Genomic DNA, 23,545 nt, shown 5'->3' with positions numbered 1-23,545 from the left:
AATTCAATTTACAGAAGAAGGGCACCTTCTCTCCACCTTTGCAGGAGCTGCAGACTGCCTCCTTGGGGCTGTCTTATATCTATTTGGCAAGAGGTCTCGGGGCCTGATTTTCCCCAAGTACCCTTAACTTCATCTGCAGCACACAAGCCATCAGGGCTCTGCATCTGAAAGCCAGGCACTCCTGCATTCTCTCCTGCAGCAGGACAAAGAAAATCATCAACTGAGGATGAATCTGAGTAATTTATTAAATCACTCTTGAATTTCAGCTTAGATTCACTCATTCATGAGACAATTCAAAACAGTCCTGGGAATGTTACGTGTGGATCGTAACAGTTCACCCAGAACATCATCATTTGTTAATTTATTATTACTTTTGTCCTTAATGTCCTAACTGAACCATCACTGGTGTCAAAAGCTGAGGCTTACGGTCATGTGTTGGCAAGCTTAAAGAGAGTGGATAAATTATTGAGGTGGAAGGGTCAGAGAAAGAGAGGAACGCTACCAAGGCTACGGTAAAACACTGTGCTGCAGCCTCCTCGCACTGCCCTTACGCTGCACGGGTCTGTGCCAGGACCACAGGCTTCCAGGGAGAGCAGAACCATCCTGCACCAACACCAGCTTCGTAAATTGAATTCATAGTCAGGTCATACAGGAAAAAACAAGAGGTAGTTATTTCTCACACCTCTTCAAAAAGGCAAAACGAACGAAAGACAGGATGTAGAAATGATGCAGTAAACCTAAAGTCAACAGGTACCTCCTTTGTTGGGTTGGGGTTTTTTAAACCTTTTTTTTGAGGGTTTTTTTCTTTAAACACATGAAGTTAAATTACAGACATCATATAAAACACACACTGTATGGAATTCCTGCATGGCAGGAAACAAAGAGGCTAGCACTAACCCAACAGCTACATTAACAGCGAGACTGCCATTGACTGGTGCAAGGAAGATGCCCTATCTAAATATAAACAGAGCGTTAACCCCCCCTTTAGAGGGGGCCTATGGCAACACTTAGACATTTTGTTCAGAAGGAAAACAGAAAAGCCTTTTCTGGGGGATAAACTGCCAAAACAATTGGGTTTACGTCTGTAAATTTAAGGCAATGTTACTTAGACCTGAGAAAATAAAATAAAAACAAAGTGTAAATCTATTGTCTGAACTGTACATAGACACTTGAAGTTTTGGGATTCCCTGTCTCCTCCAGCTCTTGGGTGCAGCTGGGGGAAACAGCTGTGGGGACTCTGCTCTGAGGTCTCAGGGTCAGGTCCCAAGCGGCGGAGTTTGTTCCAAGGAAAGCTAACGGGAGCTGCGAGTGCTGGGACTCACCTGGCTCGTCTTTGTAACTCTTTTTCTTCTCTTTTAAACACCTCTGTTTAAGCCCCTGGAGAGAGTTAACTCCAGAACAGGCCTGTAGTGCACCGGTAACCCTGAAAGGTTTCTCTAGCAAAACTGCAGCCTAAAATACACAATAAAATTACACACAGTAAATTTGGGTGATTTCCCCCTTTTTCAGGGGGGAAAGGAGGATGTCAGGGTTAGCAACATCACTGCACCTTCAGCCTTTCCCCGTGACTACAGAGTAAATCCTTTAACACTGGTGTGAAACCGCAAATTGTTCTGTGCTCTTCCTTGGAAAATAAAAACTACCAGAAACAAACCCCAAAACTCAACAGGCAAACATCTCCCATTGAATGGGTACGAGACAGGGGAGAGGTCGGGGTGGGGGTTACAGACACACAGCATGCTGAGGGCTAATTAAACAAAGTGCAATGATTTTTGACTATACAGGAGGACGGACAGACGGACAACTCCCCTTCGGTACCACCTAGATGCTCAGCACCTCTGGAGAGGTCCGGAGGTGTCGTGTGGATCTGCAGCCATACAGCTTGTGCTGGAGGCTGGCCGGGCTGCACTGTGCCCTGTGCAGCTGCAGCAGCTCTGCACTGGTTTAGCCACACTGGTGACCACAGGGGAACAGATTCGCTCGCCCAAGGACACGGTCACCTTCCCAGGCGTGGGATTTAGTTGCCAACTGAGGATCTGATGGGCTGTTCCTGGAAAGCTGCTCGAGCCCCAACCAAGAGATGGGCTGGGCCCTGAGCTCTGCACACGCCTGGTGTAGCATCTCTGGGATCACTGCCTCCCAAACAGGACTACAGACACAAACCCTCCCTCCCTGCTGCTCCCAGCCGAGCAGCCGCACACCCGCACACCTCGCTACCGGCTTTGGCTGGCACCAGCCGCTAGCCTGCCCGGGCAGGCAGGGGGTCACTAAAAGGCAGAAGGTCTCCAGGTCCCAGCTCAGGTTCCTGAAAAACAGACGAGTTGATGCCCAGCGAGAGGGGGTGTGGGCAGACTTTGCGCTGATATTTCAAACGTGACTTATCCGAATGATCAGAGACCAAAAAGAAAACAAACCAAAAACCAAATCACAACCCTCATCTGAATAGAAAGCGATTTCCCACTGCTCGCCAGCACCTCCCTTCCCTCTTCTCCCAGGCTCAAAGGCTGAGCAGGGAGTCAGCTCCTTTACTTACCCCGATGGGAACTAAACCCTTCGCCAAACCGCACATTTAAAGCAGCTCACTGTGTGCAAAAGACTCTTACGCTAAAACAGTTCCACCCTACACAGTGCAGTCAACACAGTTTTTAACTTAAATTTGCAGCTTGTTCTTTACAAGTGCTTGGCAGAGAATATTTATATTCTTCTGACACCATATAAATAATATTTATACAGCTTAGACATTTTGAGACATGCATTAGACTTTAGGTAGTACATATTTCTTGATCATATATGCAAATACTACTGTCAATTAAACCGAGCAACCTTATGCTGGACCATGTCTTGCACTATCCAGGACGTTTGACGGTGGCTCCGAATCGTCCATGGGAAGGACCAGGCGTGTCCCCCGGATTACGAGTTCATGGTCCCCAAACGCCAGCTCCCGATCCAGCGCATCCTCAGAGCTGTTCCCCACAAACCGCCGCGACGTGCCGCTGGATGCAACCGAGTCGGTGTTGACGGTGGAATCACCGTAGGTCAGACTGATGTCCCCGTCGTTCAAGATGAGGTCAGAGTCGTCGTCCTTTAGCTGCTCTTGATTCTGGGCAACAAACAGGGGGAAAGTGCTGTTTAACTCTTCTGGAATAGCTGTTTGAAATCATACGGTAGCAAAGAGCAGACAGAGGCACCAAGCACCAGACTCTCCTGCACCGTGACCGTGACCAGATGTGCCACACACACACCTGAGCCCAGGAGATGTGCACAACACACAAACCTCTCCACAGACTGCCTAAAAGGGCACTCTGAGCTCTTCTTGCTGCTGCTGTAGCCAGATACATGGGGAATGCAGTTTTGAGTGGCTTTTTGACAGGGCTGAAACGCCCACAACCACAAGAACCACATGGCTGACTCACCAGAGCCATCTCCGTTCTGTGTCAGGAACTTGACTTTGCAAACAGGGCAGAAAACCTCCTGCCACAGGGAGCTGCAGCTGCACGGGGCTCCTGGGCACAGGGCTCCTGGGCACAGGGCTCCCGGGCATGGCACTGCCCCGAGCACTGCGACCCTGCCAGAGAGCTGTGCTGGCACCGGCAACCCACAGAGCCATGGGACACCAAACCTGACCAGAAACCAGGCTTCTTGAAAAGCACAGGTGCACAAAGGCTCTGTGGCACCCATGGTGGGAGGAGTGGTTGCAGGTCTCCAGAGCTGCCTGCCATCTCCTTGCCCCTCTGGGCTGCTCAAACAAGGGCTTTTTACCATTTCAGGAGAAAATCAGCCCTGGTGCAGGTGCTGGCAACCTTTTTGGTTGTGAGTGATGCAGCTGAAGGGACAGCAGAACAGCTCAGCTACATGGCTGGAAGAAAGCAAGAGATGGAGAGAAACAGTCTGTCCTCCCAGCTGGGCCTGGGGAAGGACACCCATGACAGCTTCCCCGTGACAGCTTCATCGAGCCAGTCACTGAGGAACCAACACAAATACTCCACAAGTCCCTTCATGACCAGTCAGCTGGAAAAGCAAAATACTCGTGAGAATTAGCTCATCCACCAGCCCCAGTATCTGACTCCCCCCAGGCTCCCAGCTGAATGCTGCAGAGCAGCATCCAAGAGCCACATAGGAACTTAAAGACATCAGATGCCACCGACACCGCAGCAGAAAGGACACTCACTTCATATGCCTGTGGGCTCGTCAGGCACCGGGCGATAGGCCCACAGCACCCCGGGAGTGTGGTCGTCAGAGGAGGCCCGCTGTGCGTCAGCAGAGGCTTTAGATAGCTACAGAGAGGGTTAAGGAAGAAAAGGGAATAGGGCCATGTGGGTAGGGTAAGGGGTGGGATGCAAAGCCAGTGGTGAGGGACCCGGTGACTCAAGGAAATCACAGGAAGGAAACACACACAAGTCCTTGGAAGTCCTGCTAAGAAAAAGCTTAGCAGCATCACCCATCCCATCATCTCTCCTGGCAAGCTTCTCCTCCACTACTTGCTGACAGAGCATCTGCAAGGGAGAAGGGGCACAGACCTAGCAAGAGGGCTACAAATGAGAAGACCTCCTGCCCTTCCCGCCCCAGGGATCAAGGATCCCCCCAGGCTTCCAGCCTGGTGGAGCTCAGCTTTGAACTGAGCTACTGCTGCATTCCCACCGATGGTGGGTGGAAACGGTCATTTCTGACAGGCACAGGGAGGTGCAAACCCAAAACCAGGAGTGTGTTGGGAAAGCAAAGGCTGGCTCCTCCGCTAAGCAGGGAGCGAGTCCACGTTCAGGGTCAACAGAGCAGCTCAGGCAGGTGGGACTGGGCATGGCATGTGCAAACTAACATCCAAGGATACTTGTGATCGAAGTTGTACCACATACGGAAGAGCCAAGCGCTTTCTGCCTTCGTACTCCTCCTCTCGCTCTCCGGGACACCCTGTGGGGAAAGCAGAACATCAACCAGCCACAGGACACCACGCCAAGACCTTCATCAGGAACAGGAGCTGCCCTGGGACACACGGTTATCCTCACGGGGATGTAAGAAGATACAAATTTTCCCACTGCCCCTTCAAAAGAAACCTCTGGGGTGCAGCAAGCAGAAGGATGTTCACACCAGGCCAGGCTGGAGGTGCTTCCAGCACCGTGCTCAGCATTTAGCAGTGCACAACAGTCTTGGGGAGGAGGGATCAAAGCACAGTGACCGTTTTTCTGCTAGAGCCTCATGGTTTCTGGCCCCAAGTGCCTTGGAGCCAGCAGCTGCATCCAGACATCGCATTTAATAGTGACCGACAGGTCCAACCCCCATCAAGGGTCGCCGGAGATTTCTGTATGCAAATACTGGCGTGTTAGGGGAGCTCCTGGAGCCCTTTCAGTCAGCAACAAAACACAAAACCTTTTGGAGGGGACTATGGATACAACAACGTGTTTCACAGAAATCTGGCTTTCAGATGTATGGCTCTGGGCTGCCTTTAGCATTTGATGCTTTCCCTCTAGGAGGTGAGCAGCCCAACAAAAGGCTCTGAATACAACAAACCTCCGAGGTGCAGAGCCCACACTGAAATCAATTAGAGCCACAGCCAGCCCACAGCTCGGCTGCAGATGCTCGAGTGAGGCAGCTTGAGGCTACCAGGCAGGAAAACTCCCACTGCCACAGGGCTCCGGTATTTATCTCAGTGCAGCTGGCAGCTCCTGGACTGCACATAACCACCCACAGGAAACCAGGGAGGCAAAAGGGAGGTCAAGGGTACCTGTGGATAAAAGTGGGACGGAAGATGCTACATCAAATGGGCCAGTAAATAGTGTTTCTGCACTGCCTGGATGCTGGGATGGGGCAGAGAGCCCCACATGCATCACATGCACTTTGATATTTATTTCAGACCCAGCAAGGGAGAGACTGAATCTCTGGCAGCAGCAATGCGGCCTGACTGAGCAGTCCAGTGCTGCTTCCATGCTCTGCTTTCAATCTGAAGAAAAGCAGCTCGTTACCACCTCAGAGGGCACAGAAAAGCCACCACCCCACTGACTGCACGTTGTTTCACCAGAGGAGCTGAAAACCCTCCTACAGCTGGAAGGGAGCAGAGCACAGAGCGGCATCGGAACCACCGCGCAGCACGAACTCCTCTCCAGAGGCTGCCCGGCAGTGCCACACTCACCACGTTCTCCTGGTCCGCGTCCACCCCGACCCTGCGAGGAGAAAACGAGCACAGGGTTAGGACAAGCGATGCCAGGGGGGTAAGCACTGCAGCCCAGGGGCAAGGACGCGATCTTCCTCTTGTCTCCTAGCGCCAAGCACCCCGAGGTCAGAGTGGGACAAGGGAGAGGATGTGCTGTGCCGGGAGAGCCGCACGCGCTGCACTCACCGGATATTCAGGCAGGACAGCATGGCCGTGGTGCCCCCGCCGAAAACCCAGACCGTGAAGAAGACGATGAGGAGCGTCGTGCTGAACATCATCTGCCGGGCGTAGGTGGCTGTGTCCCGGATGGCCAAGGCAAAGGCCATGGCTCCTCGCAGCCCTGCCGGGGAAGGGACGGCAGAGGGGCTGTGTCAGCCCACGGCACAGGCAGCCCCACCAAGGAGTCACACCGCCCCGCCCCGTGCGTGGTCCTGCCCTTCTGATGGGACAGCCACCGCCAGGTGAGAGCACAGGGATGATTTCACAGTGCCTGCTCTGACACCCTGGGTAATCACTGCTCTTCCCCAGCCCAGAAAGGCAAACCCTCCTCCGACCCCACACCGTGCACTCAAGCACAGGGCAAAGGAGCTCCTTCCTACATCTCCTAACCAAGGTGCTCACACCACCGAGCCAAAGGGAGCCCTTTCCTGCCCAGCCTCTTCTCCAGACACTGCCCATAAGAGATCTAGAGCTGAATAATAAGTATCTCCAGGCACTCAGAGGTGAGGATGTGCAAACGGGCCACGTGGTCGGGGCGAAGGTGCGATAACGTACCAGCAAACATCATCATGTGCTGTAAATTCGTTCCAATCTTATTTCTCCTCCCCAAATTCAGTAAAAATGACAGTGGGTAAATATTGGCAGCTCTTCCTAGGAAGATAGCAAGCTGTATTTGCACACGTTAAGGAAATTGCTCTTCCTGCGTCTCCCATCACATCCCACCTCTGCACACAGAGCCAGTTTCAGCTGCTTGGCTCTGAGACACCGGTCCTCTGGATGCAAAGATAATAACCCAGCTCCAAGCACTGCAGCACGGGGGGAAGAGCATGCCACTGCCTCACTGCAGCAAAGCACACGGTGCAACTCTGGAATGTCATGCGGAGAGAAGCGCAAACGGACAAGGGAAATGATGAGAGGGCAGGTTAGGGGAGAGAGAGCAGAGGAAACCCACCCTTCCCCACTGTGTGCTCTCCCCTGCCAGGTCCATTTTCCACCCCAAGGATTATTTGTCCTCTGTGAAGCTCAAGTTATCACAGCAACCACAGCCCCTCCGCCATTCCCCAGCACCACACTTCACAGCTGGGTCTGAAGCTTTAAGCCAAGTCCCATTCCCAAAGATTATTCAGCAAAATGAAAGCAGCAGCAGTTGAGAAGGAAAAAAAAAACCCCACCCAACCCAGTCTAATACTCTTTCTGTTTTCATAGCCTGTGAGATACAAGAATCACCAGCCCCTTCATATTGCTTTTTATCTTTGAAGCTGTGTCTTTTAATACCAGCACCCAGATGGCAAAAAATAATCTTGGAGCCAGTATTCAGCACAGCCTTGGAGAATACAGAAAACGCTTCCAGCTTTTGTGTTCGTTCCTGAACATCATCAATTTGCATAAGAGACGTATGTCACGGTCTCTCTCATGAATGAGCTATTTCATCAGCAAGTTAGCCAGTTCCTGCTGAAGAGGCACAGCACAAAATTTCAATCAACTTAACCACCCAAATGGCACTTCCCTGCTCGTCGCTCCCTTTCCCCCACTGGAGCCCTGCAAAAGCTCAGTGAGGGAACTGGGTGGACCCCACTGCATCAGCTGGCATCAGTGAAGATGAGAGGGTTTTATTTAGGAGTGGATCCTGCTTCAGTGCAAGGGGTGAAAATAATTCCACAGGTCTGAGCTGCCTTCCCTGTGACATGAAAACAAACCTCCTGCAAAATCCTTGTTTTACTGAGACCTCCTAGGACCGATGGCTTGTTTCCTGCCCGTAGAAGGGGAAATCCTTTCTCATGACATCATTCAGAGGGTCAACAGAATGGACTGTCAGAGAAAGAGGAAATAAAGAGCCATACCAGGCAGCCCCACTTTGCAGAGCCACCCCTGGTGCCACGCTGCCACGTGATGAACCCCGGGGTTTCAGCACCACGTTCACATCCAACGCCAAGTCCCTGCAGCAGCTAATTCGAGTTCCCATGAAAGGAGACAAGACAGGGGGGAAAAAAACCACCAAAAAAAGCCCCAAACAGAAAAGCTGGGAAAGGAATCTCCATCTTCTTAAAATAACCAGCAAAGGCACCACTGCACAGGAGAAGAAATCCCCTTCTAAAAATAAAGCTGAACTGAGTGAAGAGAGCCCCACGCCTCTGAACGAAAACCACAGCTCAGGGAAGAGGCACCTCTCCCTTCCCCAGGTTATAGGATGGGCTCCAAAGGATACGAAAGCCCCCACCACAAAGGTAGGGTTAAAGACGTGGTTCTGGAAGGTGAACAGTGCAAGTCCCATGTAGGAGAAGATGAAGTTTTCTGCCAAGAAATTCAGAAGCTCAAACAACTGCAAGAGAAAAACAAATTAAAAGCGAGTTAGACACACCACAGATTTAACAGGAAAAACATGTTAACCCATCCATCAGGCAGTAAATACTTCTGCAACCCGAGTAAAATCCATCTGTAAAAAGACAGATGCACCTAATTCAGGCTGGAGGGAAGGAAAAAATACTGAACTTGAAATTCTGAGAGGCTGAAGGGAGCTGAGGAACTCTCACCTGCTTGGTTCTGTGCTGGGACTCTGTGGACAAGTTGTTGTAGGTATAATGGGCCTGCGTGATCCCACAGAAGAGTACAGCCACCACACCTGGGGAGCAGAGCATCACATTAGACTGCTGGTCCTGGAAAGGGGTTTGAGCTGCACCCCAGTAGTGACAGGGACTGAACAACCCAAATAACCCACAACAATTAAACTTCTGAAAGCAGAGCAAGCACCCTGGCTGCAAACAATACTGGGAGAAGCAAAACTCTAGGAGAGCCCCTCATCCCTGCAGGTCTCCATCCCAGACACAGGCAGGGCTGTGGTGGAGCTTGCCTGTAAAGCCACACGCCTCAGCCAGCAGGAACGTGCTCCAAGACATCAAGAAGAACAAGCCGGTCTCCAGCAGCGGGAACTCCCGCAGTTTGGTGAATTTGGTGACGTTGCAGATGGTTAAGGACAATTTGGAGAAAAACCGTAGGTTGAGAAGGTATCAAGTCTAGCTGTGTATCGCAGCAAGGCTGCACAGCCTGCTCCTAAAGAGCCTGTGGCATTGCCTTTCGGGAATTAAGGCAAAACCCCATGGAACACTGGGTCTGGGTGAAACACAAGGCAGAAAAAAAGCATGTTATGCAAACACTTGGAAAAGAAAAACACAACAAGAAGGATATTAAAGCTGTCACAACTCCAGTCGCTGCTCCCATTGCAAAAGATCCACTGAATATCCCCAGGAAGATCCCGATGGACTTGAACATGGCTGTGACATCAAACGTGTGGCTGTTGTCGCCCGCTGGCTGGTACGCAACGATTGAACTGAAAGAGGGAGGAAAAGCACAGACAAGAACAAAACACTCCTTAGTCTGGAGGGACAGGCACCCCCACAACACTACACGAGCTCTGCAAAGTGCTATGACCACTGAGAAACCAAGGAGACAGACCCTGGGTCCCGCTCCACAATCCCCCTGGGACTGCAGTGAGCAGTGGCAGTGTGCCCCCCCCACATCCCAGGGAGTTTGGGACTCCCTTTGCTTCCTGGTTCAGCCACCCCTCCTAGGCAAGGCTCTGCAATTACTCCTAGACATCAGAGAGCATCACATCCAAGCCCATCTCTTGCAGGATCTCCAGCAAACATTTGCTAGGTGACAGTCAGCATCAGTGTGGTGTTTTGGGGTCACCATCAGCTCTCTACACTACAGACACTCTGGGACCGCAAAGCATTCAAGTGGGAAGCCTACATTTCTCCATCGACTCCACGCAGGTGTCTGATGGGAACATCCCCCCAGAGAGCTGTAAGCTGTGCCCTTGCACTGTGTTTAATGTGCACCGTGTTGGTTTTGCACTGCTCCAGGCCCTGAAGTGAAGAACCGCGGGGTGGCGAGGCCAGAACACTGCCCGTTCACTACAGCAACGCTGCCATCTTCAGCACCTCTGAGATGGGATGGCAAACAGGTCTGCTGCACCGATCCCACCTCTGAATCGGCTCACTCCCGACTCCTGAGCTCTGTGCCAGCCACACCACTGTTTCCCTTGAAAGGGCCGAGGTACAGGGGTCCCCATCCATCTCCTAAACCTCATTTTAATCACAGCTTCTCAAGCCTTTTCCTCTGGCATAAACTTCCCAAAATCATTAACTTCCTCGTTAGCAATCCCTCAACTGGCTCTGTTAAAGCTCCTGGATGTGAACTTTAAACTTGTGCAGCTCAACCTCCTGAGTTCAGCTGGAATGGAAAGTTACTGCCTCGTGCACAGGTCCTGCAGCTTTCACCCCCCAACTGCACACCAACATTGTTCTGCAACAGGAATGACAACCCTCACCTTCCCAACACATCACAGGGTCCCTTCCCTTGCTCAGCCTCCCTGCTTTTAATACATTTCATTCTTCCACAGCATCTTTCACACTGCAGGCTGCAGGTTTCTCCCTGTGATTTAACTTCGTTCGTCAATCCCATCCTCTCCTTCCCATTCATCAACACGCTTTTATTCTGTGCGTTTAGCTTTGGGCTGGTTTCATTTCCCCTCCGTAACCCTTTGGATGTTGGTTTTGTGTTTTAACCCATGAGAGGTTCCCTTCTGGTTTTGCTTTTGGCCTCGCTGATAAGACATTCCTGCCAGCCGCCCTCTGTGTGCCTTATTTCCCCTGTCCCTGCCCATGGGGCTCCCTGGGGCGTTCAGCCCCTGGGAAACATCACTTTAGAAGAAGTGGGTAGAGATCCCGCGGCTGCATTTACCCCCCACCCACAAACTGCAGCCCTGGCACCTCGCTGCCCACCGGCTTTCAGTTCCACGTTCGATTCCTCTTCATCCCGCGACCGGTTCCCTGTGGCCAAGCCAGGCCAAGGCAGTCTGGGCAGGAAGGCAGGGATCCTGCTCCCCAAGCACAGGAATGGGCTTTTGTCCAAGACCAAAAGCAGGGAGGAGAGGAGCTCCTTGCAGAAACCACAGAGGAGGATAGCTCCAGCCCCCAGATCCTTGTTCTTCCCCCAGCACAGGGGGGTTGCCCACAGCACTGGCTTTCACCTCAAGCAAGGAGCTGATGGTGCTCCTCAAGGTAACCATGGAGCCCACACGCTCAGCCAGCAATGGCCAGAGCCCCTCTTCAGCCCTTGGGACGTGGCAGCACCCACCACCAGCTGTCACCCAGGCAGCAGCTCCTCTGTCAGCACAGCCTGCCCGGAAACCACTTGTCTCCCCATCTTCCCAACCCACCCCTGCACCTCCTAACTGGGAAGCAGGTCTTCTGCTTGCGGGAGCAGAACCATCCCCACGTGTTTCCCCCACTTACGCCTCTGCTGCGAGATGGGCCAACGCCAAGCCAAATTTTAAAAAGAGGAAGCATAAGCAGGAGCTCTGGACGGCTCTGGCTCGTCTCCTCCCTGGAGCAAGAGGCCTTCACCTCCTCCTTGCACCCAAGAGGTGGCTGCATCCTGGTGACTTGTGTCTGTCCTTGAGCTACACCAACTGATCGCTGCCACGCTGAGCGGGGCCGCCTTACGCTGCTCGTGGCGACCTCAAAGCAGCCAAAGGCCAGGCAAGCTTTGGAAGGGGCAGGGGCTAACTGCTGAGAAGCCCTTGAGACGTCAGTGTGCTGCTGGGCCGGTCTGCACAAAAGCCCTGCAGCAGAGTAACGGCTGCCTGCAGCTCAGAGCTGCTGCTTGGTACCTTATCTTGGGGAAGGGGGGGCGGGCTGAGCTCAGCTTGTGGAAAGAGGAAGGCAGGAAATGGGAGGAACAGCTACAAACCTGGTCCCAAAACAAGCGCAAGAGGCAGATCACCGTGCATGGTGCAGTCACCTCCAAGCACAGAGATCCACCACAGATGTCATCACTCCAACGCTGAACCCGCTCATTCCCACCCAGAACCTCCTGGCAGAGGCTGGAGCATCCCAGCTCCCCCCCGCTCAGGATCCCTTCTTAAACACAACCTGGCTGTGCAGCATTTGCTCCTGTGCCAGCACTGACATACCCAGCCTAAAACCCAGAGCGAGCAACACAAACAGACCCAGAAACCTCAACATTCAACTCGGTAAATACAGTCATGTGGGCAGCAACACACAGCTCATAATATGCTACTTGCTGCCTCCACCCCAGGAAAACCCACGCAACCAGCATGCCAGAGTGACAAGTGTTCCAGAAATATTTTCTGCATTAGCCCTGGCTATACGTTACCCTGTCACCACTGCAGATATTCTGTATTTCCAAACACATTCCTGTGATGACAACGCTGTGAAAATGCAGATAAAACACGTCCTATGAGCACAGGGCATGAAATATTAAAGGATATAAAATGTTCTTTAGAGAGCCAGCGAGTTTCCTACGTGCTCAGCCTGGGCTATTAAATCTGGCTGCAAGAAATACCTTCTTCTCGATGCAGGGAAAGTGGGGAGAGAGAAGGGAAACAGCTGATTTACCAACTATCTCCACCTCAACAAAAGCAGGTACTTGCAGATGGGAGGAAGGCAGGTAGGAGCAAAGCCACCAGCAAGGGTGGCTGAAAAGCAGATGCGATGCTCTTCCTGCTTCAGGAGGACATCAAAAGCTTCCTCCTGGTTGGGTCAGCCAGCCAGAAGAGCCAAACAACACCATCCATCACGCAGGGGGAAGCTGCAGGGACAACCCACAATCCTAAGCTGCAGCCTGCCATGAGGAGATGCACGGGGTCCCTCCAGCTTTTGGAGACACTTGCTATGGAGATGTGCTCCTGCACACTCCTGTTTGACAGGAGCAGGACCGTGTGGCTCCCCCCAGGGCCTGACAGGTAACACACACAACGATCAAGAGTAGAAGCAGAACACACTTACGAAGACAGCACGATGGCGACGGCATCATTGAGGACGCTTTCGCCAAAGAGAAGGGCATACAGCTCAACATCAACCTGGAGTTCATGGAATATGGCAAGAACAGTCACTGACAAATAGAAAAAACAGAGAGACATTCAAAAGGTGCCGTTATTTCCGTGTGAGCAAAGACAAACCAGCCCTTCTCAGACCACTGCCCTCCTGGGCGGCTGTGCCACTCTGCTGCCATGGTGCCAGCCTCCCCCCTACCCCGTGCTCCCTTAGAGAGGCTTCTTCCCACCCTTTCAGATGCAGATTTGCTTTATTTCCCTCCTCTTCCTTTTACTACAGTGCATCTTGGGCATTAGATCTGTTGAGTCTTTAGTGGGCAGGCACGAGCAAACCAAACCCTGCTCTGAGCTTCCGGAGGGTCTCAGCTTATGGGCTGGACCATGGTAGCACACTGACATGAGCCACCCAGCTTTTGGGATGCCCTCCTACAGCTTTGCAAACGTCTCCATCCCCCCCCCCCTGCAATGTCAACAACCCAGTGAGGTCCCAGGGAGGATGCTCGACCTTGCAGCCCCACGGGAAGAGCCCCTGCTAAAGGAGCGGGTGGCCTGGATGCACACCCACCCACCCACCCAAGGTATGCCTGGAGAAGCTGGGAAATCCTTTTAGCTTAGTAGTTTTTTCTTTAATAAAAATATCAGCAGTAAAAGCTGCACCACTGCCTGGTAAATATTGGAGAAACACAAAAAATCCAAGTGTTAAAGGCTCACAGGGAGCACACATCTCATCTCCACCTGGCAGACAGATGCAGGTTGTGTTCTGCAGCATTATCCTTACATATATGCACATACCCACAGCGCTCCCCCTTCTGCCTTTCAAAGCAGAAATGACTCACTGTTAACATGAGCAGGTAAAAGTCCCAACTCATCTGGAAACGACAGCCACCGGCACTCGCTTCCAAAGTGAGAACACTTTGCTTATCCAGGCATCAACCTCTCCCTTCTGTGCAAAACTGAAGGACTTCTGTGTTTAAAAAGTCACCCCAAAGCTACTGTACCAACGGGAAGGGGGTGATGCTGTCAACCCCCAGTCCCACCATGCTGGTCTCAAACATATCAGCCAAGGAAGACATTCAAGGCCTGATCAGTGAAGGGCTGGAGGAAGCAGAGGCCTTTTCATGGTCCTGTGTTTTTAGGTGAAGCTAGAATGTGCATACAAACAGCTCCATGCAGAAGAAATGGGGAACTAAGTAAAATTTAGCTGGACGAGGCGTGTTTTTCCTAGTTTTGTTTAGAAAGCTCACAAGCAAAGACGTGCTGCACTCGGTACTGCTTGGTAAGATAACTGTCAATTAGACAAAATCCCACCCAAATGCCAGCAGAAGGGAAAAAAATATCACTAAACTACCTAAAATTACCAGTTGAACCCTCCCCACATGACACATATTGTGCATCAGCTGAGGGCACAGGATGACACAGACACAGTGGGACTGTCCCAAACCCCAGCGAAGTCAAGAGAGGGACCGCCTGGGACTTCACTGCAAACACAGGCTCAGGACAGGTCTGGAAAGTCTATTACGTGTAGCTGGAAGGAAGTAAAAAGGCATGGAGACCAATCTGACCTCTGAGAATGTCACAGAGACCGAAATTCAGAAGGAGGGAACTTGCAGGGGCTTCAGACTTTCTTCCCCTCCTCACCACAACTCAAACCAGACCGAAACGTTGGTGAAATGAGGGGGGAGACAGGCAGGTAACATACCTGGGTCAGTAGCCGACACGATGGCGCCGAAGAGGAGGCAGTCAGTGAAGTAGAAGTCTCCCCCGAGCTGCCCAGTGACTTTCATCAGCGCCACGCAGCCATACACCACAGAGCTGTGAGGAGAAGAGGCAACCACTCAACGAAAGGGACATGCAAAGGGGCTCGATTCCCCTGGATGTGCCAAATGAACCCCTGAATTATCCAAGCCCGGGAACACCGAAGGACTGTGCTGAGCTGAGCCTGCTGAAACCCTGGGACCAGGCACGCCAAAGCACCCACCACATGGTGCCAGCAAGGAACAGGAACCCAAACTCCTTCACTATGGGGAAAGAAAAGCAGCAGCCAGGCTGTGTGGGGCCTCACAACCACCTCGCAGCACTTCACGTTAACACACTTCAGCGGGATAACGTGACCTGACGTTGAAATGGCCAAAACTCAGCAAGGAACAGACAATGTGGGTGCTGAGTTTGCTTGAATCCACCGGACTGTCCCATGGAAAACACCTGGCACCAGCCTGCCTGCTCCTATTCAGAGCAGGAACCATCCAGCTCCCTCTGCACACAGGGACAGCAGGTACCTGAAACACAACCTGTGCTCGCCTGGCAGCTGCTCCCAGCCAGTAAGGCCGGGGTATGCACTCAGATCCTGCCCCTCCTGCCCCTCACACTTGTTAGGGCTCTGCCTTCATTAACTGGAAGTTACTGCCTGGTTTTTCCAGACAATTCAGAGAAGTCTGAAACGTTCCTCACCACGTAGATAACGATTCCGTACGGGATGCTGAGAACACCCTGAGCTATTAGACAGCAATCGTCCTGTCTGCGCAGTAAAAGTCTGGGCAGTAAATAGGACAATTTCCCACTGCTGGGCAGCGGTAGCAGAGCCTGGGTGATCTTCCAGGGCTGGGATCAGCAGCCACAGATCCAGGCTCACGGCACTGCCCCCAAGCACAGCTCAAACCCTCGCGGGAGAACCGGACCAGCTCCAGCTACTCACCCGATCACCAGGCAGGAAATTGCAGTGCCGAGAAAAGCGTATGCTAGGATGGATCCCAAGTTCCTGAAGAAGTGCCTCTAGAAGGAGGAGGGAAAAAACAAAAGCCAATTAATTATAGTTGGCTAACACGTCCTATCAAGCCTGAACAGGCACCCACAGAGTGTCCATAGCAGTTTGCACCCCAGGAGCTGGGTAAGGATGGCTGAAGGGATGCCTGGCACAACGGGGTACACTGCCAGGAGATGTTAATGCAGCGTTAATAAACATGAACATATCATTTTCCTGTGCCCATGTACTTAATGAGGTGCTGCTCTGAGTCCTGGGAACTGATTTCCTAACCCAGCAGCACTCCTCCTTCCTTCTCCCGCAGCTAAACAGGATCATTTTCCTCCCCTTCCAAATCAGCATTTCAGAGAGCTGCTGCTTCTGAAAACCTTCCCACCCTCCCGTGTGTTTGGAAAGTAAGGATGGCTGCAATGGCCCAGCTGACCTCACCCCCCCCTCGCACACCTGAGCTGGAAATGGTGAGTTGTTGACCCTTCCCAGGGCAGAGCGAGGGACAAGAAGGACCGGGGCACTCTCAGCCCTGCCTCCTACAACCCTGCGTGCGCGAGGGAAAGCCGTCCCCAGCTCGGCAGCCTTGCCCTGCTGAGTAAGCACCCAAACACTCTCCAGTATTAAAAAATGCTCCAGAGGCAGAAGGAGGAAAAAACGTAGGCGCTGTGAAGGCACGTACCCTTTTCAAGCTGTAGCCTGCATAAAATATAATTGGAGGAAGCAAAATGTTGAAAAATACTTCAGGATCAAAGGTCACCTGTTGAGAAGGGGGAAAAAAAAGAAGTTAAATGGTTTGTCAAGACTCTGCAAGACAAAACACAAGTACAAATGTCATAAAGTACATAAAATGCTGATGGTTGAACACTAAGGATGTGCCTGAGACCTTTTGGAGACTCGGCCCAGAGTCTGAGCAGCTTCAATTAAGATCAGCTGAAACCAGAGTTTCATTTCGTTGTGTTCAACTTAAATTTTATAACTGATCACAATTGGACTGAAGTTAAAAAAGAATGTTTTAAAATAAAAAATAAAATATCACTGAATGCAGCAGACAGTGGATCCGTTCCCATGGAGGGAGCGGGGAGCACCGGTCTCCTCTCCAATTGCTGCCTCCCCTACCTTTCTCAGCATCTCATTATCCTGGACGTTGTTGAGCTCCTGGGCGCTGATTTCCCCCTTCAGGGTGTACTCATAGTACTTCCCACTGACGTTCACCAGCAGCGTGGCAGGGCTGGTCTGCACTTGGCAGCTCAGCGTCACGTTGTTGACGTCGCTGGGGACGTGGATGCCGTAACGCAGGACCACACCAACCAGGACCCCTGGGGAACAGACACACAGCAGTGAGACACACAAGAGCAAACTCCAGGGTGAACTCTTTGAGCGGGGATGCAGCATCAGGCTCTCCAGGATCCTGACCCCCTGCTCAGCTGCGGAGTACAACCACCATCCTCATAACTGCCCATCTGATATTAAAACATCCACACCCTCCCACGAGCCACGCAAATGCTCATGCTGGCTTTCTAACCCCAGAGGTGGACTGGTCTTGAAGGCTTTTTAATTACCCAGCAATTAGTCAGACCCTCATGAGGCCGATGGCCAACATCAAGGGCACGATGCTTTTCTTCAGGGGAGCAGCCTTGCACTGCTGGCACGAAGCTGGGGACCTGGGCAGGCACTGTCCAAACCTGTCCCCAAACCAGGCAGGTTGCACCTGCAGACCTGACAGCACCGTGTTTCGCTCCTACAGAAAGACATTAAACCCTTTGGTTTTGGAGGGGGTTAAAAAAGGTACCGAGCAACCACCACGAACACTCTGAGGACAACAAGCACCCTTCCTGAGGTGCTGCAGCACCACCCAGCTTCCCCCCCAAGGAGGGGGGGCCAGGGAGCTCACAGCAGCGATCCCCATTTTATCACAAACACGAAAGTTCTGCTTTCCAGGCCAACCACCCAGGTCTGCTCCTCGCCCCCTCCCAGTTTCAGCTCCGGAGCACCAGCGCCAGGGCACCCCTATGAGCCAACTCTGCCTCCGGCTCAGGTGCCGCACAGGAGCACCGTGGGGTTAATCTGCAAGTCAGCGATTTATACAGGACTCCACGCTCACAGCACAGCTGATGAGGCTTCTGGATTAAAGGCATTCACACGGTGCAGGCTCCTCCCGCTCCTCCTCACCCACACTGTGTGCCCCGAGTGCTCTCCTGGAAGAGCTTTGTGACATCTGTGGGCTGGGGAGGAGCCATGTAGCCTTCAGCACAAAAAGCTTTGGGAACTCCTTGATTAAGGCAGCGCTGAGCCACCACAGAAACCCGGGATCTTAACCCCATCCCTGAACCACACGCTTATGAAAAGCTTTCAGGCACGTGGGAACTAAGCAGAGACCGCAACACTCCGCAGGCTTCTCCATTTGCCTCCCAGGATCCTCCTGTTTCTCCACTGTTGCCTTAATTAAGATCTTGCTCTGTGCTTTCCTATATGCAGGGCACAACCCTGACCGAAGGGAATACCAGACTCTTCCTCTGCCACCGTCTCGTGGGAGCAGAGCTGGGGCAGGAGCTCTGATGGGGCTCCAACACATCCAGCATCTCCTGCAGCCAGTTCCTGATCCACTGTTTTCCAGGACAAGATTTGTGTCCAGAAGAAAAGCGCCCACCTCACGCCCCAGGGGATGTCACAGACAGCAGCAGAGGCAGATGAATTGGCTGCAGAGACTCGCTGCTGCTAACTCATCACACCAGTGACGCACAGCTCACCTCGGGGACCAGGCTAACAGACCCAGGAGCTGCACCCAAAACCCAGCCCGTGGCACTTTCCCAGCACAGCTGAGCTGCTCTCACAAAGCTGCCGATGCTCTGAAGCTGTGCACAGGCAGCTGGGCTCACCATGCACGAGGGGCTTTGTCCTGTGATGGGCCACTGATGGGCAGTCGCCCCAACAGGAACAGGAAAGGTCTCGGTGCACAGCCAGGCATGGGCAGCTCCAGCAAGGAGAGCTGCTCTGGGGAACCTCACCCATGCAGAGCACGAGAGCTGCCCTTCCCCCAGCATCGGTACCAGGGCACACCAAGGAGGAACCCTTCCGCTTACTCTTCTGCTAGCCCCTCAGCCCTGGTGATCTTCCAGCACTCTGGACACCAGAGAACCACAGAATGATGAGGCTGGAAAAGTATGAAAGTATGGAAACAAAGGCAAGGATGTCAAGATGTCGCAGCATGTATTTACATGGAGAGGGTGCACGGTGCCACAGCATCGGGTCACAGACAATGACAATCCCAGAGGTACCAAGGGAAACAACCAAAAACTCTTCCCTGGGATAAAGCAGCTTCAGAGGGTTACTGGCATCTGCTTATGACTATTAAGCAGCTCTGAACAGTTACAGTGGGGATTGCACTGAAAAGGAGGAAAGCCAGACTGCAGAGCTCATTTACCCTCTGCCCTTGCAAGCGCTCCTCCACTCCTGCGAAGCAGCAGCACCAGGTACACTGTGCTCTGCCCAGAGCTACCTGGGGTGGCTTTGAAAGAGTCTTTATTTAAGGGGGAAAACAAAAAAGAAGAACAGAAAAAAAGAGTTTATTTTAGAGCTTCATGCAGGGGCAGAAACCTCCAGCAGCAGCAGCTGCCTGCAAACCCACCCAGCAACCCCTTCGAATGCCCAGGCTCAGCACTTCAAATGAGAAGCAGGATGGGCAGACATCGCTGCTGGGAATTCACAAAGGATCCTGACTCACCCTCCTCTCCACTCCTAATCCCTGTCCCCAAGCAGCTACATCTGATAGCCCCCTGCTCCTCCTCACCGTCTCGCTTACCCGGGCAGCTGCTCCCAGCCCACGTGCCAGCCACAGCCAAACTCTCGCTCTGACCAGGAGTAGGGAAAGGGATAAGGGACATGTGAACCACAATATCTGGGGCTCCAAGAAGCAGGCATTTCACCCTGCCCTGGAACACGCTGCCTGGGAGGCTCCCAGAGCTCCCCAGACCTTGGTGGGAAAAGACCCCCACTTGCAAACACACATCTGCACCCAGAGCTCTGGGGTGCGAGCCAGGCAGCGCAGGGATGCCCCAGAGCCGCTTCCAGGGGAGGCACACTGCCCCCCTGCCTAAAGCCCACCACTCTGCCCCTGCAGAGGTGACCCCACCACAGCCCCTCCGGCCAGCAGTGGGTCTCTAACCCACCTCCTCACCTAACAGTGCTCACCGGAGGCACCTGGGGTGAACCTGACTGGGATGCCAAGTTTTATCCGACCCAAACCCAGCGCTGGGCTCAGGCCACCCAGACCAAGCCTGGGACCTTGTGGGTCACGTAGGGATCTCCTGGTCCTGACAGTCTCTTAGGAAATGGTTCAAACTCCCCCAGGGCACAAAGGGACATCCCAGCAGCACCCCTGAGCCGCTCTGACAGCACCGACGTGCTTTTGCAGCCAAAAGTTTTACAGAACTGAGCCCTGGGAGGGGGCAGACGGAGGGAACCTGACACCCAGGGAGCTGCCAGCCCAAAGCTGCGAGGAGGAGGGAAGCTGAAGGCAAAGGTGGTGAATTAATTGAGTTATTTTATGCAAGTGCAAGGGATTATTTCCATTGCATCTCTCCCAACTTCATTAAAGAGAACAAAAGCCCATGGGCTTTTTCTTCTCCTTTTTTTTTCCAGGTGCTGTTGAACGTTTCCGAAGTAAGGTTTTAAATGAAGACTAATATATTACCACCCCAGCACTTCACAACCATGGAAGCACACAGGATCCCCAGGCGAGCATTAAGCTGGACACCAAAGGCAAAGAAAAACGTAGAGAGCAATCAAAGCCATCCGGACAGCCAGCAATTTAGATGTACACAACCCAGGGGCCAAGTGGGAACAAGCACATAGAACCTAAACTTCTGGAGATGCTCCTGCCACATCCTCCATCAGACCCCGAGAAGAACCAAAACAAGATTGTTCAATTATTCATCCTAAATGTTGAGTACCTCGGAGGTGGGAACCTCATCTTAAACACAGAAGTGAAGCTTAAGGGCTACTAAACACCTCCTACCACCATGAAACGACTCCAGCCTGTGTCCAGCTCAATTCAAAGCCGACAGCATGACCCACAGGATTTAAATCCACCCAGAGCAAGAGCTTACAACTTAGAGTAAAAACACAGACCCCAAGGAAACTCTGATGTCTTTCAGCAACAAGAGGTACATGCAAAAGCTTGGTCTGACTTAGTTGTGGGGTTTTTCCCTCATCAGTAAAAGGTAAGGTTTTGCAGATTGCTTCTCTTGCCTGGATGTCAGGACCGTTTCACAGCCTCCTGCTGCGGCACTTCCACATTTTCAGCAGACTTCCCCAGGACTGACAGCATGGCTGAGGGATGGGGACGGCAAAGGAGAAGTGGTACCTGCTTTGTTCCCTGCAGTTTTGAAGTCACTGCTGTAAAACAACAGCATCTCACCACTCCTTGGGAAATTACACATCCCTTTTCCTACAGCAGCCTCCACAGCCTGAGAAGCAAATGCCAAAAACCCTTGACAGCAGGGAAAAAAAGGAAAAATCAGGATTTTCCGCACGGCCAGAGAGGTGACGGTACCGATTTTGCCAGCAGCTCTCTAAGGACAGTCTGCAAAGGAGCAGACAGAAAAAATGCAGTTTATGGATTGGCAGGAGACCAAAAAGACCCAGGCTGTCCTCTGAGAGCAAGAGGAGAGCCCTCAGGTGGGCAAGAACCAAGAGGGAGAAACTCCAGGAGAAGAACAAGGTTCAGGGCAAGTCTGGCAGCGAGAAAGGAACAGAATGTCCATGTGCCAGGAGTTCCAGGGCAGGAGCAGAAGGAAGACCTTCCCTGCTGCAAGCACGTGCTCCCACGGCACAGCTGCTGTCCCATCCCGGGAGGTGACCACCCCTGCCCAGGCACCCCAGCACCGCCTGCACCGCACAGCCCTGGCTGGCAGGGACCTGAACAGGCAGACCAGCATTTCGTGCCTCCAGGCTGACACAAGTGTCTCCACCCCTTTCATTTGGACACTTCCAATTAACTGACATTTCAGATCACAAAAGCCAACGGCCCAAACGGGTCAAGCCACAGCCTTCAGAGCACAGCCTTCCGATGCACACGGGAGCCAGGCATGGTGCTGCTCCGACCAGGTTCGGCCACACATCACCCACAACCAGCAAGGACACGGGCAGCAGAGAAGAGGCACGAACCACAGCACTCAGCAGAAGACACCTCTTCAGCCCTGAACTCAACAGATCTCATCTTGGTGAGGATCCGTAGCTGCACTAATCACTCCACCAGCACAACTACAGTCCTACTGTGGTTGATCCCCAAGTCGTGGTAGATAACCCTGTGCATAGCAACCCCATGCATTGGTTCAGGCCACTTCGTGAGGCCATGTCACCCTGGTAAGTCACAGCCACCCTTAAAATCCAACCAGCCACAGACCTGCTCCCCTGACCCACAGCCTTCCTCCACTTCTTGTGGGGCCCTCCACTGAGAGGCCCTGCCACTGAGAGAGGAGGAACTCCAAAAGCACGCAGGTCCCAGAGCAGCAGGAGACGAGGCTGCTGGCCCTGCATGTCCCTGCGCACAGCAGAGGCTGAGAGCATCTCCCCAAATGGCTTTCCCACTCTTCTTAGACAGCTTCTGGAAATGCAGGTGCTCTAAACACAGGGTAGAAACACACCCTCTGGCCCCCAGCATGCGGGACATCAGGCTCCTGACCAGCACAAAGCAGAGCTGTGCCCCCACTCCCAGTCCTGGAGCAGGGGTGCTCAGCAGGCAGCGTGGCTTCGAGCCCGCTCGGCACATGGCAGCTTCACCAGGCCAGGCCGCCTGGGAAAACCCAGCCAGTCCCCCACTGCCAGAATTTCGGAGTCACGCTGCTCTCAAGAGCCCTTGGTATCCAAGGCTTGGAAAACAACCAACCTTCCCTCCAGCAACACCCAGATAACGCCCAGCACAGGGCAGCACAGGGCAGCCAGGCCGGGGTGCACGGCCCAGCTGTGCCAGCAAGACCGGAGCGCCCGGCCACAGCTGGGACAGGACGCGGTGTGTCCCCCTGCGTCCCCACACCCGCAAAACGAGCCCCGAGGAAGGGAACGGAGGGCTGTGGGCCGTGCCGTGACAGCGGGCAGCCAGGCACCCACCCAGCGGGCCCGGCTGGGAGCCGGGACTGCTCTGGACGGGGCTCCCAGTGCCGGGACGGGGCGGGCGACACTCGCTGCCGCTCCCACGCTGCCCTCCCGCTCGGGCTGCCCACGGACGGGGGTGCGGGGTGCGGGGGGGGAGGTGGGGGTGCGGGGAGGGCGTGCTGGGGGTGCCGGCGCCCCTCACCGTAGATCATGGCCAGGCCGGTCTCGTGGAGGAAGCGGGCGCGGCGGTGCTTGAAGAGCCAGATGGTGAGGATGGTGAGGGTGAGCAGCAGGATGAAGACGAGCAGGTTGGCGCTGTCCTGCCGGTGGCTCTCCTCCGCCGCCTTCTCCGACACGATCTCCTCCTCCAGCGCCCCGGGACGCGCCGCCACCACCTCCCCGCCCGCCGCCCCCCGCGCCCACAGCCCCGCCGCCGCCACCAGCACCTGCCCCGGCCCCGCCATCGCCCCGGTACCGGCCAGGGCCC

The 23,545-nt window shown here is 53.4% G+C and overlaps 1 protein-coding gene across 1 annotated transcript; it reads right to left on the bottom strand.

The window, feature by feature from the left end:
- Positions 1-2,806: 2,806 nt before the first annotated feature.
- SLC9A6 (solute carrier family 9 member A6) lies at positions 2,807-23,537 on the bottom strand. The gene is made up of 16 exons (XM_084269156.1): positions 23,261-23,537; positions 17,083-17,282; positions 16,646-16,723; positions 15,910-15,986; positions 14,917-15,029; positions 13,171-13,276; positions 9,531-9,686; positions 9,210-9,310; positions 8,893-8,981; positions 8,568-8,681; positions 6,917-7,028; positions 6,329-6,482; positions 6,122-6,152; positions 4,826-4,905; positions 4,169-4,274; positions 2,807-3,100 (listed from the first exon to the last, which is right to left on the bottom strand). Exons 1-16 carry the CDS (start codon positions 23,520-23,522, stop codon positions 2,825-2,827), a joined length of 2,055 nt encoding a protein of 684 aa, XP_084125282.1. The 5' UTR covers positions 23,523-23,537; the 3' UTR covers positions 2,807-2,824.
- Between the last annotated feature and the right edge of the window lie 8 nt (positions 23,538-23,545).

Source organism: Gallinula chloropus (genome assembly GCF_964237585.1).
Source record: "Gallinula chloropus genome assembly, chromosome: 11".
Taxonomy (NCBI): Eukaryota; Metazoa; Chordata; class Aves; order Gruiformes; family Rallidae; genus Gallinula; species Gallinula chloropus.
The sequence above is the reverse complement of the archived record's forward strand: the minus strand, read 5'-3'. Positions and strand labels throughout refer to the sequence as shown.